The sequence below is a fragment of the Abramis brama genome (assembly GCF_963993115.1).
Source record: "Abramis brama genome assembly, chromosome: 2".
Lineage (NCBI taxonomy): Eukaryota > Metazoa > Chordata > Actinopteri > Cypriniformes > Leuciscidae > Abramis > Abramis brama.
This window is the reverse complement of record NC_139964.1, coordinates 20,188,615-20,211,651: the sequence shown is the minus strand read 5'-3', so window position 1 is coordinate 20,211,651 and position 23,037 is coordinate 20,188,615. Positions and strand designations below refer to the sequence as shown.

Genomic DNA, 23,037 nt, shown 5'->3' with positions numbered 1-23,037 from the left:
CATTACCAGTACCAGCTCAACTCGACTCGACTCGACTCGGCTTGGCTCGCTTTTCGCTCCGTTTTCCATTGCAGATAGTAGGCTACCTCCACAATAGTACCTGGTCGTCATAGCGACGCCGCAGGAAACTGCCGTGACTTAATCTTTTACGCGAGACGCGCGAGACACACCCGCTACCCACACACACAGGACAATGGAGGAAATCGAGTGTATGCTGTTTTTGGATGTTTTTATTTTTGTTTTTGCTGTTTTTTTATTCAGGATACTCCGTCTGGCGCGTGCAATGATGACGCAGTGAATAGTGACGATTCTCTCTGACCAATCAGCAATCTGTCGTGTTTTCACATCACATTTTAGTATCGCCTCAGCCCGCTTAGAACCTCGCCGGAGGTGGTACGAAAAAAAGTACCTGGAAGCAGGTACAGGTACAACTTTTACACAGTGGAAAACCAAACAGAGCCGAGTCGAGTCGAGCCGAGGCGAGCTGGTACTGTGTAGTGGAAAAGCGCCATAAAATGGTGCGTTTTTCTGAGCCCCAAAAAATGACAATTTAATTGATTTTGTACCATGGCTCAATTCAAGCTTGAATTTGTCTGCTGCTACAGGCAACTGGAAAGGGGAATCATAAGAAAATTAATGATACCTCTTTCAATTATTAGTAACGATTGTTGTGTACACTCTCAGAAAATAAAGTACATAATTGTACCTTTAGAGGTACAATGGCTTGTCACTGGGGCTGTACCCTCAAGGGTACAATATTGTACCCTTGGCATAGGGTACATATTTGTACCCTTGTGATTTGTACCTTAAGAGACCAATCTTGTACCTGTGGTGACAATTTTGTACCTTTATTTAACAGTACAAAAATGGACCCTTCAAAAATTGTAAAAAATTGGCTTTGACAGGGTACAATCGTTGACTATAATGATATATATATATATATATATATATATAACACACACTGAATTAAAATAAGAATTTATTAAATCCTTTTCAATTTCACATTTTCCAACATTTCATTTTAAACTCAATGTCTAACTGTGACATATAACTTATGATCATCTGAGTAAGTGTCATTTGCCTGAAAGTCCATTTCATCTCCTTTCATCTCGATGTCGGTTACTTCTATGCCTGCTTCTGATATTTTCTGAAGAACCTCCTCGGTTGAAAGCCCTGTAAGAACCATGAGTAACCATGCTATGACTTCTTCTTCACCGATGGCCAAAAGAAAGAAAGACCGCGAACTGGACGTTCTTTTTTTTCTTTTTTCTTTTTTATTGTGACAGGACAGTAGAGAGATGACAGGAAATGAGGTGGGAGAGAGACGGGGGATGGGATCGGGAAGGGTCCACGAGCCGGGACTCGAACTCGGGCCGCCAGAGCGCAAAGGCGCTACATGTCGGCGCACTGACCACGAGGCCATTGGCGCCAACCTGGACATTCTTTTAAATTGAGATTCAAGCAGCCAATCAGGGCTGGCTCTAGTCACATAAATCAAGAGCGATCTCATCAAAGTAATGCACGTCTCTTTACTTAAGCATTGCATGCAAAAGCATACTTTTTCTCCCCTCTTAAATACATATCATTTCCGCACATAATACAACAACTACCCCTAGTAGCCATTTACTAATCAACAGAGTATTAAGGTTACAAGTCAAGTCAAGTCATCTTCATTTATATAGCGCTTTTAACAATGTAGATTGTTTCAAAGCAGCTTTACAGAGATAAACGTATCATTTAAGGTAACAGAGATTGTTTTGGCTTTATAGTGGTTCTTTAATAAAGTTATTTTCCAGCTAAGGTTAGTTTTGATTTATTTGCTTCCGTCACAACGATCATTAGTTATTAAATTAGGGGCCGCTAAGATGACACCATTCTCTCTACACAGACTTTAAACGCGAACCTGTGAGAAACGCTGATGGTGTTCACATGCGCATTAACCCTCTGGGGTCTATGGTGTTTTTGGGGTCCTTGAGATGTTCTGACATGCCCTGACATTTGTGTTTTTTTCAGTTGCTTATAAACATATTAATGGCAAAGGTGTAATTACACTCTATTTAGCACAAACAGGGCTACCATAATATGTGAGCATCATGAATGTACATGTTTGTATTTTTGAGAGAATAATGTTTATGCATGGTTATTGAAAAAACTAAAAACTAAAGTTTCTGAAATAAGGCCACAAAACACATACTAAATATGTGTCAATAAGACTTTTGACTAATGGATGTTGAGTTTTTTCTTCAAAATGATGTTAAAATCATCCTGCCTAATCATTCACATAACACAATATGATTTAAATTTTGCAAAACACTTTCTGTTTGGAAAGGCAATATGCGAGTGGGCGTCAACGATCCAACACCATCATGCATATTTAGTGGTTTGCACCTGAGGAGACAATGGGGCACTGAGCCACAAGAAAGAATGCAAGAGCAACAGTTGGAAGCATCTCTTTTTTTTTTCACAAATTGTGCTTGCAAATTGGCCTATAATATCCAAGGAAAACATGTCTAGTAATTGTGCAGTTAATTCTCATACTGTATTTTCAGTTTTGGAATATTTATCCTCTCCCCAAATTTGTCACTAATAAAACACAATAAAAATTATTTAAAGAAAAGGCTTATATTTACCTTTTAATAGTTTGTTTACATCTACCTTGTAAATATATATTTTGTTATTAAAAAGGTTAAAATTACAACAACAATTCAAGTGTAATCTTTCTTTGTAAAAACTAAAGTATACATTTTATCATACATATTTCAAAGTTAAGGATTCATTACTTGAATATAGCCTAGGCTACATTGGAATAAACACTATAACATATTATTTGATTACTTTATTTTTGACAAAACATACTATATTTAACATATGAGCAAAAATTGGCAAACAAAAGCTTATTTGAGGTGGCAGATATTTTACAGTAAAAATTTATAATCTATCCAAAACTAATCAACGAAATGTTGTCTTTCATATGTCTGTAACATAGGTCTTTCGTTTATATAAGAAATATAAATGTTAATTTGCAGTTTAATACGTTGCTTGTACAAATATATTTTATTTCAACATTTTTCAGTCGATTTTTACTCAGTATAGCAATACAGTTTGCTAAAAGCGAAAACATTCATTCACACACAGAAATGCGATTCAAATTTAAACCGTCTTTTTGCCAGTTGTGGTAAACAGCGCACATCTCTGCCGTTCATTCATTCACACACAGAAACGCGATTCACTTGAGAATGAAAAAAACTTACTACAACTTACACTATTCCTCAGCTCAGCGGCATCCGTTGCTCCTCGAAATACCAGCACTTCTGAGGTACATTTTCCATTATTATTATTACGATAGTATTATTCCTCACAGCGCCTTGAGACGGTGTAAACAAGTACAATGATCTAAATAAGCTTGATGTGTTTTCTCGAGCTGATATGGGGGCGTTCACAGTTTGCGTGGATTGCCTCAGTCATTTGCGTTTGAATAGCGCGCGCTCTCCGTGGGCGGGGTCACATTAAACATAATGAGCTGAGATGAGAACAACTGACATCTCTCTCTTTTCATACAGATTGCATAAACTGAGAATATTTGTTTTTTATATAAATTACTTCATTTAAAAGAAGAGAATTCAAGCTTCATGCCTGTGTGACTGTTTGACTGAGTATTCGCTGAGTTATGGTTCATTTTCGGACGCGTTTCAGAATGGACTTAACTGACAGAGAGAAGGCAGAACTCGCTTCGTGTTTATTTTTCTTTATTTGCCAAAAAGCACAACACTTTGTTTTTATTGTGAGTATACACACAAAAAAACACACTTAACAGGATCGATTGATGTATGAAACTCCTATGGAAAATCAATGTCAACAGAGTATTTTTGAGTCTCTTTTACACTGATAAAAAAAAAGCGAGGTGGTATCGCCGGCGATACCGCCGAACCCAGGGGGTTAAGAATTGGTTCTATAGTTATGTGCATTTGAATATATTTGCACAGGTTTGTAATTCCCTACAAACTAAGTACTGGTCTTTCCTTATAAATTTTGATACAGAATTTAATTTAATTTTATCACTTCGGGGTAGGTACGCGAAATGAAATTCCCGACAACGCTTTATCTGGAGTGGTAAAGGGACGCGATAGGGAGAGACTAGTTGGCACTTCAGCACTGCGTTGTCATCGGGTCCAGGCGAAGGTCTTTCGTCAGATCTGGATACGGCCTGGATCCGGCAGGCTGCGGGAAAACCTCGGGATAAACAAAGACACTAAAATTAGCGTAGATGCCATTCTTCTTCTGATGTAACGAGTACATCAGGATTTATGGGAAGTGTTCCCGGTTCCGGCTGACCTAATCTACGCAGCCTAATATGGAATTATAGAAATCTATAATGTGTTATGTGTATGCTAGGTCAAAGAGATGTGTCTTTAATCTTGCTTTGAACTGACAGAGTGTGTCTGCTTCCCGGACAATGGTAGGAAGACTGTTCCAAAGTTTTGGTGCTAAAAAGGAGAAGGATCTACTGCCAGCAGTCGAGCTGCTGCGTTTTGGACCAGCTGTAGTTTGTTTATTAAGCGTGCAGGGCAACCACCCAGTAGAGCATTACAGTAATCTAGCCTTGAGGTCATGAACGCATTAACTAATTGTTCCGGATTTGTCATTGAGAGCATATGGCGTAAATTAGATATATTTTTAAGATGGAAAATGCGGTTTTACAGATACTAGACACGGGACTTTCAAATGAAAGGTTGGTATCAAATAGCACACCCAGGTTCCTAACCAACGACGAAGAATTAACAGAGCAGCCATCAAGTGTTAGACAGTATTCTAGATTATTACGTGAGGACGTTTTTTGTCCAATAATTAGAATTTCTGTTTTTTCAGAGTTGTAGGAAATTACTAGTCATCCAATTTTTTATATCAGCTATGCATTCCGTTAATTTTGTGAATTGGTAAGTTTCGTTAGGTTTTGACGAAATATAGAGCTGAGTATCATCAGCATAACAGTGAAAGCTAATTCCATGTTTCCTAATGATATCTCCTAATGGTAGCATGTACAGAGTGAACAGCAACGGTCCTAGTACTGAGCCTTTAGGTACGCCATACTGAACTTGTGATCGATGAGACATCTCTTCATTTACTGCTACAAACTGATAACGGTCAGATAAGTATGATTTAAACCATGCTAGTGCAATTCCACTAATGCCAACATAATTTTCGAGTCTATTTAAAAGAATGTTGTGGTCGATAGTATCAAATGCAGCACTAAGATCGAGTAACACTAATAGCGAGATACAACCACGATCGGATGATAGGAGCAAATCATTTGTGACTCTAACGAGAGCAGTCTCAGTACTATGGTACAGTCTAAATCCTGACTGAAAATCCTCACAGATATCATTTCTTTCAAGAAAGGAACACAGTTGTGAGGATACTGTTTTTTTGACTAATCAGCCTGTAATTGACTAATTCTGTAGGATCAAGTTGAGGTTTTTTAACAAGCGGTTTAATCATAGCCAGCTTAAAGGTTTTTGGTACATATCCTAGTGACAAAGATGAATTAATGATATTAAGAAGAGGATCTGTGACTTCTGGGAGCATCTCTTTCAGTAGCTTAGTCTGTATGGTTGTAGCAACAATGGGTTGTACATTAATATTAATATTAGCTCAAATGATCTATAGGGAATTTTAATAATTAATCATGAATATGATTAATATTTTGTATGTTACAGTTAAATTAATTTATCGCAGCTGAACTAGATTGATATATGAATGATTACCATAACGGGTTATGGTTCGTCATTAATACATCAAATAGTCTTATTTCAGCTCGAAGTAATGGGATAACTTTAATGGAATTAATTTAGTTATCAAACAATCTGTTTTGAACGTAAGATTAACTTAATTCTCAAGGAAAATTATCCTTCTTACAAACACGAGAAAGAGTATCTTTTCCAGGCCTTGAAAAGACAACTTTCTATGTTTGTAAAATTAGCTTACTTAAATCGTACCAAGATAAAGCATATAGCTAAGATCGAACATTTCAGGGACTAAGTAACATGGGCAATTAAAACAGAGTCAGTCAAGGACATATGGAATTTAATAATTAGACTAATACTACATCGAAACTACGAGTATACACAGAGTAAATACATATTTACAACAGAAACATACGGATGAAAACATTACAAGACAAAACGGATAACAGATGAGAGAGGGAGAGGATGAAAGGGAGAAAGTGAAACTAAAGTTAGGATGAGAGAGATCACCGAGATGATCTCTGCATGGCAAAATCACAGGCAATGTAACCTTTTGAGAGACAGCAAGGAATCAAATCACATTAAAAGTTCAATAAACTTATCTTGCAAAATGGTTCTCTTTGTTGCTGAAGAACGCAGAGTTCATGCGTGTGTCCTAAGACCAGCGTGCGTGTGTTTCTTTAAGAAAGCAGGGCTCGCGCTCTCGTGTCTTCTGGTGAGCGCGGTAGCGGGGTTTTCGAAAGAGTCTTTCTCTTTGAGTTGAAGTTGTCTGCTGCGTTTGCTTCGTGGAGTCCGAAGACGAAAATAAAGAAAAGACTTAAAGAAAATGAAAACGCTCCCAAAGGGAGCCATAAGGTCTTCTCGCTGACGAGGCGGGTTCGTGAGAGTGCAGGAACAAAACAAGACGAAAGGAAATACAGAACAGAACAGAACGGAACGCGGAGTGTAACCACTTTTCTAGGGCACAGGAATTTCACTCCTTCCTGGGCTTGAGCCAATTGGAACGCGAAATTCCAGGCGGGAGAAAAGTTCTTTGTCTCACTACGAGTTTGATTTGCATGTTTTATGGCAGTCTTAGGATCATGCCATTTCTACGTTAAACAATTATAACTGCAGTAAAATGCATTTTATCATAATTTGGTATCCATATCTTTCCTACGGGTATATGGAGGTTCAATTCAAGACCAAATTTGGTATGTTTAAAAGCTACGGCCTAGAAGTACCTTCTTACTCTGTAAGATAAGTATTAAAAGTTCGATTAACAAACTGGGAATAAGACTAACCTAAAATGTGATGTGCATTTACAAGTGGGAATGAAAATTGGACTTTTAAAAAGACCACATGACATATACCTATGAATTCGCAACAGTGTGCACCTCTGAAACATTATTCCTTTAAGGTTTACAAGAATACAAAAACATATCACAGAGAAGAACAATCGTGGAAAAGAGAAAATACATTCAGGTTTGCATATTTCTTCAATGGTTATACATATAAAATATCTAGGATGAACACTTTAATTCTGCTCTCCTGCCAGAATCTCAGTGAGATTCCTGGGTTGTCGACATTCCGTTAGGACCATAAAATTTTATGGTCTGGGGGGAGTTAGGGTACAAATATAGTGTATCATTCTTAAAATACCCACTTAGAATTCAAAACTACACACTAGGGAATCACACTATAGAATAACACAAAACTAATCACATGCATAATGGAATTGTATATCAAAAAGAATATCTCTAAGTTCTAAGTTAAATTCAAAGGATGTTTGTGTGTGTGTGGGGGTGTGATGTCACGTAGCAGGAGAAGGTTTTGTTATCTCTCTGTGGTCCAGAGAGGGGGAAGGGGGTTTGGAATGCAGAACTTTGCAGAGTTAACGAAAGATGTTGACTGTTTATCCTCCAAGGTACAATAAAGTGTCACGAAAGTCCATTTGCTCCAGTCTTTCTGGAGCCTGGCGTATGATTTGCAATCTTTGAAGTCAGGAGGTTACAAGCTTCGGTAAGCTTAGCAAAGAACATTTTGGACAGGAATGTGCTTAGAAAAACACAGAGTCCGAATTGGTTAATTCAGAATCAAACGAACGAATGATTCAAATAGCCCAGTCGCTACATGGTCTAAAATGCATGTTGTCGATTTAGATGAATTAATGAGTTTGCAAAATTCTTCCTCTCCTATAGCAACGAATGAATCAAATTTTTCATCAGGGAGACTACAATGCACTGCCTGATGCGATACTGTAGACGATTGCATAGTTATAATTTTGTCCCTGATATTATCAATCTTATAAGTGATGAAGTTCATAAAGTCATTACTGCTGTGCTGCTTGGAAACTTCTGGGCTTGAAGATTTCTTTTTTGTTAGTTTAGCCACCGTTTCAAATAAATACCTAGGATTATGTTTATTTTCTTCTAATAGGGTTGAAAAATAAGCAGATCTAGCAGCTTTTGAAGCCCCTCTGTATGTAATCGAGCTCTCTTTCCATGCTTTATACCTCTAGTTTTGTTTTCTTCCAGTTGCGCTCCATTTTTCTGTCTGCTCTCTTAAGGGCCCCAGTGTGCTCATTGTACCACGGCGTTGGACTATTTTCTTTAATCTTCTTTAAGCGAAATGGAGCAACTGTGTCTAAAGTGCTGGAAAAGAGAGAGTTAAAAGTTTCTGTCGCAATATCGAGTTCTTCTAAGCTATCCGGGATGCTGAGATGATAAAACTGATCAGGAAGATTATTAATAAAGCAATCTTTAGTGGCAGAAGTGATAGGTCTAACATATTTAAAACACGGAATCGGCTTTGCAGCCTTGGCTAAATGTAATTTACACGAGACTAGATAATGATCTGAGATGTCATCGCTCTGCTGCAGAATTTCAACGGCATCAACATTTATTCCGTGTGATAATATTAGATCTAGAGTATGATTACGACGATGAGTAGGTCCTGACACGTGTTGTCTAACTCCAATAGAGTTTACAATGTCTTTAAATGCCAAACCCAATGCATCTTTTTCATTATCGATGTGTATATTAAAATCACCAACAATTAGTACTTTATCTGCAGTCAATATTAATTCTGATAGAAAGTCCGCAAATTCTTTGATAAAGTCTGTATGGTGCCCTAGTGGCCTGTATACAGTAGCCAACACAAATCTCAAATGTGATTTATCGTTTATACTATATATTTTTACAAAGCCCACCGGCAACTATAGTTGCTGCAGTGCATAGTTGTCATTTTCCTTTTGTAAATATTTTTCTAGATGTTGTCTATGTTTTATTTCTCAATGACATGCAAGCAAACAACCAAATAAAGGATTTCAAGAAAAAAAAAAAGGTATTCACTTCCTCCCTGTCACATGAGGCTGTCAACTTCCTACCCCTACTTCCAGGAAGCATGGCGAAGGCAAACCCTTCCAAAGAAAGGTCATTTTCATGTTACTAATAAGTATTTTTTGTTGACATATATATATCTACATAATCATGAAGGTCTCTAGAATCATCCAAACAAAACAAATCTTACAAGAGATCTATAGTTTTTTGTATACTTAGACAAAAGTCCAAGCGGCAACTATAGTTGCCGGTGGGCAAATGCCTTGTAAGTACATAATATCATGGGAAAATGGGGTATACTGTGTTAATAGGTTAATAAATCAAGTTTATTGGTCTTGTTTAGTGCATAAACATAACTTAACCCTTTAAATGACATCTCTATATAGATATATATATATTTTTTTCATTCTATTTATTTGTATTTATTTATTTTCATTTAACTTTTTGATACACAATGCCCTGTTATGGCTGCACTTTGTTCTGCACTATGTTCCACAACTTTAACCCTTGTGCGCTATTCGTTTGCGGTTTACAGTCAGGCTGTTTGGGGTCTGAGAGACCCCAGGCAACAAAATGTAATTTTGTAACAATATATATATTTTAAACAAATGTAATTTTACTCAGTTTATTAATGTTTTTACTCTACATTTGGACATTTTTACTCCATAAAATGTTCAAAAAAAGAAAAAAATTCTCAAAAAAAAAGAAAAAGAAAAATTGCCTCATAAAATACCCACATTTCTAACTTTCATTCATGGGGATAACATGGATAATTTGACATGGTTTAGTGTAAGATTTTTGGCCAAATCTTGGAAAATGCACTTTAACCAGTAGATGGCTGCAGAGCTCTAAAAGTACTAAAAGTTTCAAACTAAAAGACATCTTTTCACAAGTTTTTCCAGTTAGATTCATATCTACATATAATGAAATCACAATTATAACAATAAAAGTAATTTTTTGTCAAAGTTTAGCAGTTTTTGTACTGAAAAAAAAAAAATCTGTTTTTCAATAATGTTACATTATGATTAGAATCAAACCTGATCAGGATGTTACAAAGAGAAAAGTTGGAGTTTTTAGAGTTGATCATTTATTTCAAACATCTGTTTTTCATATAATTCTACAAATTTAAAATGTGCCACTTCATTTCTGTCTATGTGTGTTCTGTGTTGTTTCTGATTTTGAGGATGAATTTTGTCCATTGATCAAATTCATTTGATTCTAATCATAATATAACATTACTGAAAAACAGATTTCTTTTTTCAATACAAAAAGTGCCTAAACTTTGACAAAAAGTAACTTTTATTATTATAATTGTGATTTCATTATGTATATTATTTTTATTGGGGTTTTCAAACATCAAAAACAAAAAATAACAGACAAAAAGACCCTTTATAAAACAGAAATCTGTGCAATGTGTGAAATGAAACAAAAGTACTATAGAAAAGGAAGACGTACACAAAGCCAACCTCTGTTACAAAGTGTAATCACAATAATTACAGAAAGTGATTATTACAGATCAGGAAAACATAAATAAATATTTAGTCCTTCTGGTTTGACAAAAAATTTAAAATTGGTTCCCACATCTTATCGAATTTTGCAGGGTTCCCAGATATGGAGTATCTAATTCTTTCAAGATGTAACATAGAAGTGAGTCCAGTTAGCCAGTCAGAGAAGAGGGGTCTAGTATTTTTCTTCCACAAAAGCAAGATAACTTTCTTAGCTACAATCACACCATATTGAACTGGTAACCGTACTTTTGGCCTAAGAGCCTGCAGTGAGTCTGACCAACCAAGAATTGCTATGAATGGGTCAGGAAGTAAAGCACAATTGTAGACTTTGGAAAAAAAACCTGAAAAATTTCTATTCAAAAACTCTGAATTTGTGCACAGAAACAAAAAAGATGTGCCAGGGTACCCTCAGCAGCTTTACACTTATCACATGTAGGAGAGACAGAAGAATAGAATTTACTAAGCTTAGTTTTAGAGTAGTGAAGTCTATGTAATACCTAATTGTGATTTCATTATATGTAGATATGAGTATAACTGGAAAAACTTGTGAAAAGATGTCTTTCAGTTAGTCAAAAAGCAAATAGCAAATAGTGGTGCTCTGCAGCCATCTACTGGTTAAAGTGATAATTTGTTACTTTTAAAACAGCATTTTCCAAAAGATGGGCAAAAATCTTACATTAAACCATGTCAAATTATCCATGTTATCCCCATGAATGAAAGTCAGAAATGTGGGTCAAAAAGACCCTGAACAGCACACAATGGTTAAGGCAAATGGATTTGTTGTTTGTTGTGTTTTCATATTCAAGAGATTATAAGCTAGATGCAGTTTTTTTGGGTCTGCATCAAATGTTCTTCGACTTTTATACATAATAAATTTGTTTATGAATAAAGATTGATCTGTTGAAAGCAGTTATTTTGAGATAAATGCCAAATGTCCTCCTCCTATTCATATTTTACATTGAAGGGGTGCATACAACATATTTGCCCACCGGCAACTATAGTTGCCGCACATTCAAATATGATTTTCAAGAAAAAAAAAAAAAAAACTGGGGAAAATAAATGCAGAACATGTTCACATAGGTCACTATTAACAGGATTATATGCATGAAACCATTCAGAAAAATTTGGGCACAAATGGGTTAAGCACCAAAACTTCAAAATAATTATATTTAAAACTTGATTTCTTAGTGGTTTAGAAAATATTACTATAAATTACACCAACACCACCCCCTTTGCCTTTCAGACAAGGCTCATGTTTATAACAGTAATCTTGCGGGGTGGACTCATTTAAAGTAATGTAATCGTTTGGTTTTAGCCAGGTTTCTGTCAAACACAGCACATCTAGGTTATTATCTGTAATCATATCATTAACAATGAGTGCTTTTGAAGTAAGCGATCGAATATTCAGTAACCCAAGCTTTAGTATTTGCTCATCTGTATTATAGCTGTTTTTTATTTGTTGAACATCAATTAAATTATTATTTTTTTTAATTTTTAATTTAAATAGGGTTGAGTGGCCATATATATTTTTGGTGTTAGATCGTTTTGGCCTGGGGGATACTTTTGCTAAATGGGTCAAGATGTTATATACACTGCCAACTTCCTCTATTGTCACAAATGGTGTCCGATCATCTAAATTTGTCTTATCTCGAGGCACTAGACAGGGGTGTCCGTTGTCACCATTATTATTTGTAATGGCTATTGAGCCATTAGCGATTGCCATCAGAGAAGACGCTGATATTAAAGGTATCGTTTTAGGGAAAAAGATCCATAAAATCTCACTTTATGCAGACGATGTCTTAATTTATCTAGACTCACCACAGAACTCTGTTACTAAATTAATTGATTGGATCTCTGAATTTGGTGCCTTCGCACTTGCATGAATAGCTAGGGGTTGAATGAAAACTGGGCACTGGTCGCGACATGGTGGCGACCGGAGAGCTCTGGTGTGCTGAAGCACAAACATTGCGCTTGTAGCGTTCGAGGCGGGGGGCGCGCTGATCACAGCGGGCAGCCTGCCCGTGCTCGACTCTCTTACAGCGGGTTGCAGAGGGAGAGCGAGCGGGGGAGCCCCGTAGGGCTTGTCATGTTCGTGAGTGAATGTGGGCGCGGGACAGCGGGCACATTTACTGCACTGAAAACACTGTCGGCGTGAGCTGACTGTATGTGTGTTGGTTTCGTTTTTTACAGAAACCGTTGGACATGCAGTGTGTAGTGTTTGTGGGCACTGGGTCGTGGGCACATACACTACGTTTATTGCAGAGAGCTGCGAGCAGACGGCTGTCTAGAGCAGCCTGCTGCGGAGCTGGAGCGCTTGGGCAGAAAGTGCTTCATGGCCTGTGACGTTTTCTGCACCTCAGCGAATCTATTCGCGAATTCCTTGACGGATGATCCAAAGAGGCCGGCAGAAGAGATGGGTGCGTCGAGGAAGGCGGAGCGCTCAGAGTCCGGCATCTCAGAAAGCGTCAACCATAAGTGTCTCTCCACAACGGTGAGAGAAGCCATGATCCGCCCTATGGCCTGTGCAGCAGACTTAGTGGCGCGAAGAGCCAGGTCCGTGGCGTTTCTTAAGTCCGGCATGCTGATAACTTCCGGTCCTTCCTCGTCCATATTACAGAGAAGGTCGGCCTGTAAGATCTGCATAATGGCCATTGAATGCAGTGCAGATGCAGCCTGTCCAGTGGCGATGTAAGCGCGGCTGTGCAAGGCAGAAGTCGTGTGGCAAGCTTTAGAGGGTAGCGCCGTCTTAGCACACCGTCCAGCAGAGGGCGGGCAAAGATGGGCCACTACAGCTTCTTCCACCGGAGGAATGGAAAGATACCCTCTGTGTTTAGCACCGTCCACCACGAAGAATGCAGCTGACACAGAGGTGCAGACCCTGGCTGAGAAGGGGGCGTTCCAGGACTTTGCGACTTCTTCATGAAGCTCAGGAAGAAAAGGCGCGGGTCTAGAAGACTGTGAAACATGGTCCTTTTGCAGGAAATAACCATCCAGCCGGTTGGGCGCAGGTTCCGCGGGCACTGACCACTCGAGGCCGAGGCTCGCTACGGCCTGCGTGAGCAGACGCATCAGCTCTGCTTAAATGTTAGCCCTTTTTCCGGGAGGCTCGCAAGCAGAAGGGGCGAGATCCACAGAGCTCGACCAATCCTCACTGCCCGACGCCAGGATAGAGCAGCTGTCATCCTCCACAGACGCGGCTTCTTCGTCGGCATCCATGACAGAAACGGCGGCAGATGGCGGCCGTTGTCCGGCGGGGAGAGACTCAGGCGAAGCAGGCGGAGAAGCTGGCGGGCGAACCGGCAAGCTTTTCTCAGTAGGACTGAAGGCGGCGAGTTGTCGACCAGCGGCTTCAGGTGCAAAGGCTCGTCCCGCAGAAGGCTTTCTCAACGGCGCGGCTTCTTCCTCTCCGGATCCAGCGATGCGAGAGCTTCGCTGAAGAGATGAATAATCAGTGAAATCAGCCTATCGAGCTATATTTATAGGCCCAGGCCATGTGAGTTTCGGGGGCCTCTCTCAATAGGCTGCTGCAGTTGCCGCAGGGCAGCCAATAGGCACGCGAGCCGTCTTGCCTATGCCTGCATGCTGCCGCAACGCGTTTTACATTATTTTAAAATGAAGGATAATTTTTGGCTTCAATATCTCGCGGAAAACAGATTTCCCCATAGCGTAAGATATTACACAGTACGAGAGAACTTCTCGTAAGAGAACTGATGGCATGTAGGCTACACAGGGAAAGTAACAATGAAGTTATTGAATGAAACATAAACACAACTTTTGTATTTATCATCTTTTCCGCATATATACTGACACAGATAATCATTTTCATTTTATGAATGAATTACTTGTTCTAACTGTTGCTGGTCTTGACACGCGCTTTTGCACCATCTGCTGGTGAGGTAGACTAACAGCAGATGGAGAGTATGCTCGGCAATCTACTGCTTTTCCTGCAGTTCCTGGACGTCAATGTTGAATTTACTGTCGAATTTGAACCACTGAATTTGTGGAAGCGAATTTGCAAAGCGAAATAAAATGGACCGAAAAATGCCTGTTGAATATTATAGGTTGTACTTTTAAACAGTGAATTTTAAACAGTGAACAGTGATTTTGGAAGTGAAATATGAAAGGTGAATATGGATTATTGATTTTTTAATAATGAAAATGTGTTTGAAATGTTTTTAATTGAAATATTCACAGCTTAAATATTCAACCATGTTGAATTTCAGTCCATAAAAATGCAAGCCCTAAAAATACAAAGCATTAAAATGCAAGCATGGTTAATGCAATGCCTATTTTTTTCAAGCAGTGCAATTCAACAGGCTTTTTTTGTTTCAAAAACATTTGATATTATTTTACTTCCATAAACATTGCTCTGTGTTCAGTTGATGATGAAGAAATTGTTTTTATAAGAGGTTTAAATGATTTTTTTAATGTTTATTTTATCTTTATTTGTGTGTGTAAATTTTTATAAATGTTAACAAATATTTTAATACATTGATTGTAAAAATCAAAAAATAAATAAATAAATCTCTCTTTCTCTCTGTCAGATGCACGCTGTATGAAGTTCTACCACCCTGAAAGGGCAGATGGCGCTATATACAGACTGTGTAAGGGAGACATGTGCACGTGCGCAGAAGGTATTATCACACACACACAATTGTATAAAGTGACCATATCGTTTTGTAGTATTTTATTTGGTTCCCTTCAGTCTACTTGTAATTTTAAACATTCAGTTATGCTTTTTTTTTTATCTTGTATGTGAATGAGGAAACAAACTATTTTTGCGTGTGTTTGATTACAAGTGTATTAACATCAACTTCTCTTAATGCAGAAAACTGCACTTTCCAGCAGAAAAACAAAGTGGATGAAGATGCTCGTATGAATAAATCCTGTGAAGCTGGCCTGGATTATGGTAGAGTAATTCATTGTCATGACCAATACATAATCTGGTTGTTTTCAGTGGATCATTTTTTTTCCCATGCTGCTCTTTTTTATAGTAAACAACTGCATTAAAGGGTGTTAGTTAGTTCACCCAAAAATACACAACCAAAAAATATGAATCAGAAAAAATGCAAAAAGTCGGCACAGAAGCTCCAAAAATGGCAAACTTGTGCACCTATTCCATATCTCCTGAAGCCAAATGAAAGCTTTGTGAGAGGAACAGACCCAAATTTCACTTTTAAATCACTGTAAATATTCCCTTCAAGTGAGTTGTTAACTCAAGAAGCATGGAGCCAAATTATTCAGTGAGCGGTTTGATCACATTTTTTTTTTTTAAATGGGAAATATCTTGATAAAAAGTTAAAGGTTTGGAACAACATGAGAGCATAAATTATGACAATTTCCCTATTTGAGGGAACTATTCCTTCAACCCCTGTGTAATTATTATTATTTTTTTAAATGTTATTTCTCTGAAATACAATCTAATCAGTTATTATGATGTAACAATATTACACTTATGTTTGACAGTTTATAAAGTGAAAGTGGATAAGATGGATCTGGCACAGGACTCTGACATCTATCACTTGAAGGTGGAGCAAGTGCTGAAAAAAGGTACGGTTAAATATTCCCTCCACATTTCTGCACAGATCATGAAATGCATTTGAAATGTATCTGTTTAATGGGGTTTCTTCTAGGGATGCATCGACTCCCATACCAGTATCGGGAATTGGGCCTGATACTGAGCTCATGTACTCACTCATAAAAATGCCACCAACCGATACCAGCAAGCATGTAAATAAGTGTTTGTGTACACTGACAAAGAAACACTGACAACAGAGGGTATAATGGGGATAAAAAAGAAGGCTGTCTATGAAGGCAAGGCAAGGCAAGGCAAGTTTATTTATATAGCACATTTCATACACAATGGCAATTCAAAGTGCTTTACATAAAAGAAATTAAAATAATAAAAAGAAATAAGAATAATTAAAACAGTTAAGAAAAATAAAAAAATAAAATACAGTACAGTACAAACAGTCGGACGAACATTGGCACAGTGCTCATTCAGTAAATGCATAGCTAAAAAGATGTGTTTTGAGTCTAGATTTGAATGTGACTACAGTAGGAGCACATCTGATCTCCTCTGGAAGCTGGTTCCAGCTGCGGCTGGCATAATAGCTAAAAGCAGACTCGCCATGCTTTGAGTGAACCCTTGGTATTTCTAGCTGATATGATCCTAGTGATCTGAGTGATCTGTTGGGTTTATATTCAGTGAGCATATCTGCAATGTATTGAGGTCCTAGGCCATTGAATGATTTATATACCAGTAATAATACTTTAAAATCAATCCTAAATTTAACTGGGAGCCAGTGTAAAGACCTGAGGACTGGTGTGATATGTTCATATTTTCTGGCTCTGCTCAGAATCCTGGCGGCAGCGTTCTGTATGAGCTGCAACTGTCTTATGGTCTTTTTGGGAAGGCCAGTGAGGAGTCCATTACAATAATCCACCCTGCTGGTGATGAAAGCATGCACAAGTTTCTCTAAGTCTTGTCTGGAAACAAAGCATCTAATTCTTGCAATATTTTTCAGATGATAGTATGCTGATTTAGTTATTGCTTTGACATGACTACTGAAACTAGTTTACTAGTTTAGTTACTTTGTTTCCAAATGCAATGACTTCAGTTTTGTCTTTGTTTAACTGAAGAAAGTTTTGACACATCCAACTTTTGACTTCATCAATGCATTGGCACAGGGAGTCAATGGGGCTGTAATCGTTAGGCGATAGGGCTAAGTAGAGCTGTGTGTCGTCTGCATAGCTGTGGTAAGCAATTTGGTTCTTTCTCATTATTTGGCTCATTGGGAGCATATACAGGTTGAACAGGAGTGGCGCAAGAATTGAGCCTTGAGGGACTCCGCATGTCATGGATGTCCACTCAGACTTATGGTCTCCTATACTCACATAATAACCTCTCCCATCTAAGTATGACCTGAACCATTTTAGGACTATCCCAGAAAGCCCCACCCAGTTTTCCAGCCTGTCAAGAAGTATGTTATGATCGACAGTGTCAAATGCAGCACTGAAGTAAATGTATCTTATAGACCTTATGCACCAGAGAAACGAGGGCGCCACCAATATTGTCTTTTAACTTCCGTTTTTGCGGTCGCTCTGTATAATTTCTATGGCGCTGCTTTCCAGGTGTAATTAGCTTTTGAAGTGGATTTACTTAATGTAAAGTTAACGAAAGTTATCATGAGGACTGCAATGTTTAAAGCAGATGTCTTAACAAATGTAAGTCGACCGGGAATATTTTTTAAACAAGCCGTTCATTGATTCATAAGTAGCCTGCACAAGATCATTGTGAAAATACAGACCGGAAGACAAAAGACAACAAGAAACTGAAAAGGGACAACGGGACGTGACGTTATTCAACGGGACGTGAGACCAACTAAACAATTTAATTACACTTCAAATATCTTTTTCCCGAAGGTGGTTTCTGTCATTTACTGTACTTTTTATCACTCTGATGTAAATTCAAGTGTTTGCTTTTAAAATAAGTTTTTTTTTAGTTATTTGATGCTATAAAAACAGTGGTGTGACGTCATGATTGACAGCTGTGATTGACAGGTTCTCTGAGTGAAGTAGTCACTGAAGCACCAACAGACTTTTTTTCGGGATCTTCAGAGGACTGAGGAGATTGGAGCTTTAAATGTAATATATACATTTCTATAATTAATTATTTCACACCGAGAGTGAGGGCGGGCCTTGATTTTGCAGCTTCACTTCCTGCTCACTACTGCGCAGGTCTGGTCCCGAAATTGCTACTGCGCACTCACTTTCCTCTGTGGAGGGAAAAGTCCACTGTGCATGGGTGCAAAATAGGAATGATACATGCGTCGGTGTACAAAGTCAATTGCGCTGGGTGCAAGATAGGGCCCTTGATCTTTAATTAACATTAACATTGATTTGTGTGCAGTTTACATTACAATAACTTTCCTGGTTGTAGCCTTAATGCAGTTGGTCAAAATCTGTGTTGTTTTGAGCAAATTAATTGCATTCCCGCTGAAAAACAAGCGTTCTAGTGCAAAAATGTTGCCTATGTTGTTGCGTGGCTTTTTTTAAAATCAAACTCACAACACTATGGATGAGCAAGTTGTTGCGTTTGGTGTGGCATTGCTCTACCTGAGGAGAAGACGTCGCAGATCGGTGTGGGTGCATGATATTCTCCAAGCCCGTCAGCAGCTTGGAGAATATCACCGGCTGGTGCAGGAGCGATTCTTCCAGCGATACTTCAGGCTGGACAGGGACCAATTTGACAACCTGCTGTCTAAATTGGGGCCGCGAATTGCAAGGCAGGACACCAACTACCGGCGCGCTATTAATGCGGCTGAGCGCATTGTTCTTTATGTTATAATTTATATAATGTTTTTCTTTATATTTTTTTAAATATTTCATTTTGTATTTTAAATGGGTTGTATATTGGATGTTGTTTTCATTGGTTGTTAAATGCTATTTACCAGTTGTGGACGAAGTATTAAGATCATTTACTTAATAAAGTAAAAAGTAGTTAAATTATACCACACTGTAAAAATACTCTGATACAAGTAAAATACTTAAGTATAATCAGGTATGAACATTACTTAATGTATAAATGGGAAAATTGACTTAAAGGAGTAAAAGTGAACTGTGACTATTATACCAGTATATCATTATTAGAGGAAGTTTGTTGAGGTGAAAAAAAAAAAAAAAGTTTTTTTTTTTTAAATGTTTTTTTTATGTCCCTGTACGTAAACAGGGACAAGTCATACAACAATGGGAAACCCACAACAGAAATAATTGAAGGGATACTTCAGGATTTAGCATTAAGCTTTGTATAGAAAACCTGTAGTATTTTCGAATTACCATGCTTTCCTCCCTCATATCCCCCTGAGACGAGAGATTTATGTATTTTTTGTCTGGAAAAAATCCTCCGATGACATCAAAATCGTCATTTTGCGTCATCGGAGGATTTTTTGGCCAGAGGCTAAAGACAACAGCCAGTAGGAGGAGCTGTCCCGCATGTTTTCCACCCGCCCATAGAGGGTGGGATCTCACTCACAGAATGTACACAGTGTCAGCCATCTTTCTCTGGAAGCTAAGCAGGCTCTTAACGTGAAGAAAGCTGAGTAGTAGGGGTTACCATCCTCTTTTTCCCAGACATGTCCGGCCGTCGAGATCGTCCAAAATGTCCGGAATTCGGCTTTTGCTTTCTGCAGTCGCCATTCATTGTTTACATGCACACCTTTTGTTTCAATCTAACTGAATTCATTCCGATTGGTGAATCTGATTGTTTTAAACATTGTTAAGAAAATTCCTGCTCCTCCATGAAAGATAGGAGACCGGTGCGTCTCGGTTTCAGTCATCAGTAATCACGCCACCGGCCTCGCACCGTTCTCCTGCGCCCCTCAGCCTCGTCCTGCTCGCCACAGTAAACATGATGAATGGCGACTGTAGAACGCAAAAGCCGAATCCCGGACATTTTGGGCGATCACGAAATCCCTGGCAGAGCAGACTCGTCACGGAGACTCACTAGTAGCCTAGCCTTGTTGTTTACTCTGCGCTCTCTTACCAGTAGGCGTGGCTTGGGACTGACCTCCTAGGGCAGCGAAGCAAGTGCATTCTGGGAGTTGTTGTCTTTCATCCACATAAGCCAAAAATAAATTTTCTGGCTTTTCTCAGTCTAGAAAGCTCCAAATTCAAAAATAATTTTACATTTCTTCTACATAAATGACCCTTTTTAAATACACATTCATCTTTCCAGAGGTGAAGTATCCCTTTAACTTCTCCTCCATTTTGCTTGGGAACTAATATGGTCGGAAACAGTGTTTTGGTTCCAGTGGATTGGTTCTCTGGATTCCTCTCAGGCGGAGGACTTCTACATTCTGATTGGTTGCTGCCGAACTGCGTCATAGTTTATTACCATAAAGTTGACCTGACGTCAGCTCTCCTCGCCGCTTCTACCCGATATCATACCATTTTCCATTAAAACAGTAATATACAGTAGAAAACAAAAGTAGCCTACAGGAATATACTGTGGTCAAGTCGTGTCTCTCCTCTTTCAAAAACTCTGCATCGCAAATTAATCAGCAATTGAAAAATTCAGGTTTAAATAGCTTTATTAGCATGGTTAAAAAGGCTTTACATTGCCAAAGTTGAATCAGCTGTAAAGTGAGTGTTCACTTTGAATCAGGCAGTGATTGACAGCGCTCTTGGTCCTATGGCATCGGTCATTGACTGATACAGTACTTTTTGTACTGTAGGCTACAGTACAGATACTGTACAGTACTCTAGCCCAATGTTATTTGGGGTGGCTGGGGGGAAATATGATCTAGTCGAAGACTGTAACCGAATGTAGATAAACAAGTCATGTAATGATTGGGCTAACAGTTAAATCAAGACAACACAGCTGTATAATGTTATGGGCTCTCACTGAGCTCTAAAATGCCTCTCCACCTGAAAAAAGCAAGTACTGTATTATAAATAGTATTAGTATATAGTATTAATAAAAAAATAAAAAAATCAGACTTACCACAAGTGTCCAGTATCCTGATAGCGATGATGACTAATGATAATTATATTATTCGTCTGTACTATTCCTTCTATAAGAAATCATCTCAACAATATAGTGTAGCAGCAAATAAATACAGATATAAACTTAATATCACTAAGATGAAATAGAAAGCTGCGCTTGCAGACGCAGACCACAACACTGATGTCTTCACTTCCAGGTCAAGAAGCTGTCAATCAAAAACTCAGTAGCCAATGAGAACACACTGCTACTAGCCCCGCCCTCACAAGTGAAATGTGTCAGAACAGCGAACGGGAACTCAGGGAGCTTAAAGGTGCTCTAAGTGATGTTGGGTGACGTCACTTTTTGTTGACGTTAAAAGTATTGTCAAACAAAACGGAGGCTAACTCGACCCTCCCTCCTCCTCATCCGCGCACTAACCCCCCAAACCCCACCCCCAAATCCTTCTTGTCGGTTATTGGCTGGAACAGTTTGTTATGTTTTGTGGTCCGGGTTAGCCCAGTTTGTTTTTCTTGCCGTTTGTGGAGCCCGGGCTGTCTACAGAGACTGTGGTTTTTTTTTTACAGTGTGTTCAGGGGACAGGCAGCTAGCGGATAGTGAGGAGATGCTGGATGTGACAAAAAATGTTTTGGCCTAAATAACGCATGACATTGCTTTAAACAAAAACTTCAGAAGCATTAATGAAAACTCTGGAAGCGCATTTGTAAATTCAGATCAGCGATAGAAATATGAGAAATAGTCAGCAAAACATGCAGTATATTAAAAAGGAAGTCAAAATATTGCCTGCGATTTTTTCTTTTTCAGTTTCAAAGATATTTTATTCAGTTTCAATTTATATTTTCATTAGTTTGAATTTTCATTAGATTACAAAAGTAATTCCCTGCAACGCTGCTTGAAAAGATCGTGACGTAACTCCTCATTCTCTATATGTAAGTAAAGCATGAACTGTTACCTGGTTCCCTATATTATTGCAGGATGTTTGCATGTCAAGAAGTTCCATGAACGAAACATCCAAAGCGACCGCTCCAAAAACAGCATGCGAATACTGAATTGAATTGTTTTTTATGTCTCTTGCTTGTACTGACGAATTCACACAGGTTTATGAAAAAATGCCTGTCTTGGTGAGTGTCCTAGTAACCAAGGTGGTTATATGAGTGAACCTAGACAGAATATTGAAATGGGGTTTGTGTGTTCGGCCTTAAAAAGTGTTTTAATGTTAATACTCACTGCTCTTGACTAAATAGGCTACCCTTTTCAACTTTATAAAAATATCCATCTATATTTAATTTATACAGTAAAGAATATACAATGTTTTTTTTAATTCAAATTTCTGTACCTGAGGTCTACCCGAAAAACTCTAAAAACACTGTTTATTTCATTTGTAGCCTTTCTGTTTTATTGTATTTATTTGTGCTATATATTGTAATTTTGATTATTTTTTCTTATTTTATTACTGACTGCTTACTTGTCTTTAATAATGTTTTTAATTAATGTTTTAATAATGTTAACATTAATTAGGCTGGTAGTTTTTGTAGTATCAAAATTGGAATAAATAATTGATATTTCACTGGTGTCTAAACATTTGTACCACTGACCCGATCCTCAGCACTGCTGTGCTATTAAATGAAAGATAAAATATGATAGAGCAATTGAATGAACAGTGAAAGTAACAGAAGCTCATACAATACATTTTAGCAGGCTTAATTAAGCATGAAAATAACTGAAGGAAATATATATTTGATGAACAAATTAAGCCAGCTAATATGATTTATATTCTTTTGGTTTATCTTCTAATACATTTAAAAATTGGCAAGTACCAAAAATGGGAGTATCGGTATCGGACTCGTTCTGGAAAAAGTGGTATCGGTGCATCCCTAGCAGTGTTGGGAACGTTACTTTAAAAAAGTAATTAGTTATAGTTACTCACTACTTGTTCCAAAAAGTAACTGAGTTAGTAACTGAAT

At 38.1% G+C, this 23,037-nt stretch overlaps 1 protein-coding gene across 1 annotated transcript in view; it reads left to right on the top strand.

The window, feature by feature from the left end:
• The window catches only part of LOC311077829 (complement C3-like), a 121,552-nt gene that overhangs the window by 88,629 nt on the left and 9,886 nt on the right, over positions 1–23,037 (top strand). Inside the window, exons 17-19 of the mRNA XM_084106460.1 lie at positions 15,114–15,203; positions 15,398–15,478; positions 16,036–16,119. Of these exons, the coding sequence (XP_083962586.1) occupies positions 15,114–15,203; positions 15,398–15,478; positions 16,036–16,119 (255 nt within the window). The remainder of the gene's footprint in view (positions 1–15,113; positions 15,204–15,397; positions 15,479–16,035; positions 16,120–23,037) is intronic.